General features: G+C 53.1%; 1 protein-coding gene across 1 annotated transcript; it reads left to right on the forward strand.

The window, feature by feature from the left end:
- Positions 1-413: 413 nt before the first annotated feature.
- On the forward strand, positions 414-2,236 carry LOC125515912 (allene oxide synthase 4-like). The gene has a single exon (XM_048681399.2). It carries the CDS (start codon positions 429-431, stop codon positions 1,989-1,991), a length of 1,563 nt encoding a protein of 520 aa, XP_048537356.2. The 5' UTR covers positions 414-428; the 3' UTR covers positions 1,992-2,236.
- The last annotated feature ends 1,207 nt before the right edge of the window (positions 2,237-3,443 follow it).

Here is a 3,443-nt window from a genome sequence, read left to right on the forward strand (position 1 = left end):
CTTGTTTTGATGTTTGAAATATCAACATATTGTCTTTAAAATAAACATATTGCAAGCGCGGCTGCTCGCGCGCTGTAGTTTAGCGCGTCTGCTGGAGCGGCGCGCGTAATTTTTTGCAGTGGTAGCTGGAGCCAGTGTCTCGCGGCACGTAAAAACTGCCTATTCCAGTACTGTAAACGCCTTTTAACGCGCGGCTTGTTGCGCGGCTGTTGGTGATGCTTCATATAAGCATTAGCCCATGCTAAAACGTTGGCAGTCATCGAAACAAGAACCAATATGTTGGACACGGCCAAATAATTGGTAAGGTAGATTTGGTGGCACAGCGCAAAGGAACCCTTGCGTGCCAACACCTCTCTCGTTTTTTTGGCACAACATGCGGATGCCTTGGCCCTTGAGCACTGTGTATGTACGTACCTCTTTTCTATATAATGCAGAAGAGCTGGTCACTCTCCAAGACCAGCTACAGAGAGCTGAGCATTGCATTTGGTGATAGACTGGCGCTTGCTCACCCTGCCATGACGTCCAAGGTAGCCAACAGCTCCGGCAGCGACAATGAGGATGCCAAGCTATCGCCGTCGGGGCTCCCCGTCCGGGAGGTCCCGGGCGGCTACGGCGTTCCCTTCTTGTCGCCGCTGCGCGACCGCCTTGACTACTACTACTTCCAGGGCGCGGAGGAGTACTTCCGCTCCCGCATCGCCCGGAACGGCGGCGCCACCGTGCTGCGCGTCAACATGCCCCCCGGGCCGTTCATCACCGCCGACTCCCGCGTCGTTGCCTTCCTCGACGCGCGCAGCTTCAGCGTGCTCCTCGACGACGCCAAGGTCGACAAGACCGACACACTCGACGGGACCTTCATGCCCTCCCTCGCGCTCTTCGGCGGCTACCGCCCGCTCGCCTTCCTCGACGCTGCCGACCCCCGCCATGCCGCGCTAAAGCGCGTCATGATCAGCCTCGCCGCCGCGCGGATGCACCACGTCGCGCCGGTCTTCCGCATCGCCTTCGGCGCCGTATTCGACGCCGCCGACGCCGGCCTCGGCGACGGCCCCGTTCAGTTCAACAAGCTCAACGAGCACCACATGTTCGACTTCACCTGCTCCGCGCTGTTCGGCGGCACGCCGCCGAGCAAGGCCATGGGCGACGGCGCCGTGACCAAGGCCATCAAGTGGCTCGGCGTGCAGCTGCACCCGCTCGCGAGTAAGATCATCAAGCCGTGGCTGCTCGAGGATCTCCTTCTCCACACCTTCCGCCTGCCGCCGTTGCTGGTTCGCCGTGACTACGCCGACCTGACAGCGTACTTCGCCGAAGCTGCCGCCGGCTTCCTCAACGACGCTGACAAGGCGCAGTCCGGCATCTCACGCGACGAGCTCCTCCACAACCTAGTCTTCACCGCCATCTTCAACGCCTACGGAGGCTTCAAGATCTTCCTGCCGCACGTCATCAAGTGGCTAGCCCGCGCCGGCCCGGCTCTGCACGCCAGGCTCGCCAGCGAGGTCCGCGCCGCCGTGCCCAACGGCAGCGACATCACCGTGTCCGCCGTCGACAAGATGCCGCTGGTGAAGTCGGTGGTGTGGGAGGCGCTGCGCATGAACCCGCCGGTGGAGTTTCAGTACGGCCGCGCGCGCCAGGACCTGGTGGTCGAGAGCCACGACGCCGCCTACCAGGTGCGCAAGGGCGAGATGCTCTTCGGGTACCAGCCTCTGGCGACCCGCGACGAGCGCGTGTTCAAGCAGGCCGGCGAGTTCGTCCCTGACCGGTTCGTGGGCGGCGAAGGGCGGCTGCTCGGGAACGTGATTTGGTCGAACGGGCCGGAGAACAGCGAGCCGGCGGAGGGGAACAAGCAGTGCCCCGGGAAGGACATGGTGGTGGCGGTCGGGAGGCTGATGGTGGCGGAGCTGTTCCGGCGGTACGACACATTCACCGCCGACGTGAAGGAGATGCCGCTGGAGCCGGTGGTGACGTTCACTTCGCTGACCAGCGCCAAGGCGGAGTGACCTATAGCAGAGCAGTACTGTCCTACTATAGTGCAGCCGGTGCCAAGTGGCGGCAGCGCTGCCCCAATCCACAATAATTGCTAGTGCTACTGGCCGGATGTCTGTTGCATCTCTGGTCAAATCTGCATGATTTGGCTTTTAGTTTGGAATTGCATGTGATGTGCGTGTGTTGGCGATTATGTAAAGTTCTTTGGGGGTGTGATCGTTTGAACTGTCTACCAATAAAAAAGCTCTATTTACATTCATGATTTGCGAGGATGCACTCTCTTCCTTATTTATTTTTGTTTGGTAATAAATATGTAGTGATCTAAACTATTCTTATGGAGTATATTTGTTTATGGAGGGAGTACTAGACTTTGATGATGGGAGACCGGGAGGGGCATCGAGTGAAGATCCACACTTCTGTCATAAGTAACAGGAAAGAGAGATCATTTGTCTAGCGGGGCTAGTACCATAATTTAGCGATCAAACTTGCATATGGAAAACTAGACCAAACGCAGAGTACGTTGACATTTTACAAGAGAGAAACCACACCTCTATTGTTAAAACACATTTATAAGCATGCATTCCACATTACCCACTCTTGTTTTACGTAGCATCTCACAAAGCCTCACTCTTTGCATGCAACCATAAATGTCTTCCAGAACCATGACTATGCCCAAAACAAACTGTGGTTGGATGGTTAGGAGGACAGTGATATCAAACTGTGGCTCATATTATTTTTGGACTTATTTTAGGATTTTCGGCAATGCACGTTTAGTGGGATGAGACGGTCCCATCGACTACGAAGCGTTTGTAGTGATTTCGTCAATCTCAAGATGATATGTCGTATGTATTGTCTTCTAAAAAAAAGAACCACGAGTGTGCCTTTTTGACACAACATTTCACAAATTCACACTTCGGTTCAGGAACCACATCAACGCACTTTTCTTTCTCGGGGGGAAACCAACGCACTTTTTGACATCACATGTCACTGACTACACTTTTAGCTGTAGCTGTGAATATTAGACCTATCAAAACATTTTATATTTTGAAATGGAGGTAGTATTTGATGGCAAAACAGTGTGCATAGTGAAATGCATGATACACTAATTTAATAATATTCGGTTGACTTTTCTTGCGCTAATAATAGTCAAAACAAATTCGGCTATCAAGTTACACGGTCGCTATTTAGCAACTACAAGCACTAGTTGTTGTGTCGCTGCCTATCCAGTAATGGAGTTTCTAAAGACGGCGTAAAGTTGGTGATAAAATGATTGGACATACTTTTTTTTAATAGGCATTTACATCACAAAGATCAGAAAAGGATTCGAATAAAAACAAGTACATGAGGAGTAAGTCCGAGACTTTTACAAGGACCCTAAACTTTAATTTGGAAATGCAATGGGTTCAAACACAACTTTCACCCAGATCGAGCCTCACCGTCGTTGGAGATGAATCACTTGGGTCGAC

This window comes from Triticum urartu, chromosome 6A (genome assembly GCF_056163025.1).
Source record: "Triticum urartu cultivar PI428250 chromosome 6A, HENAU_Tu73, whole genome shotgun sequence".
NCBI lineage: Eukaryota > Viridiplantae > Streptophyta > Magnoliopsida > Poales > Poaceae > Triticum > Triticum urartu.

Coding starts and splice junctions, on each gene's coding strand:
- LOC125515912 (XM_048681399.2), top strand. CDS start 429: ATGCAGAAGAGCTGGTCACTCTCCAAGACCAGCTACAGAGAGCTGAGC.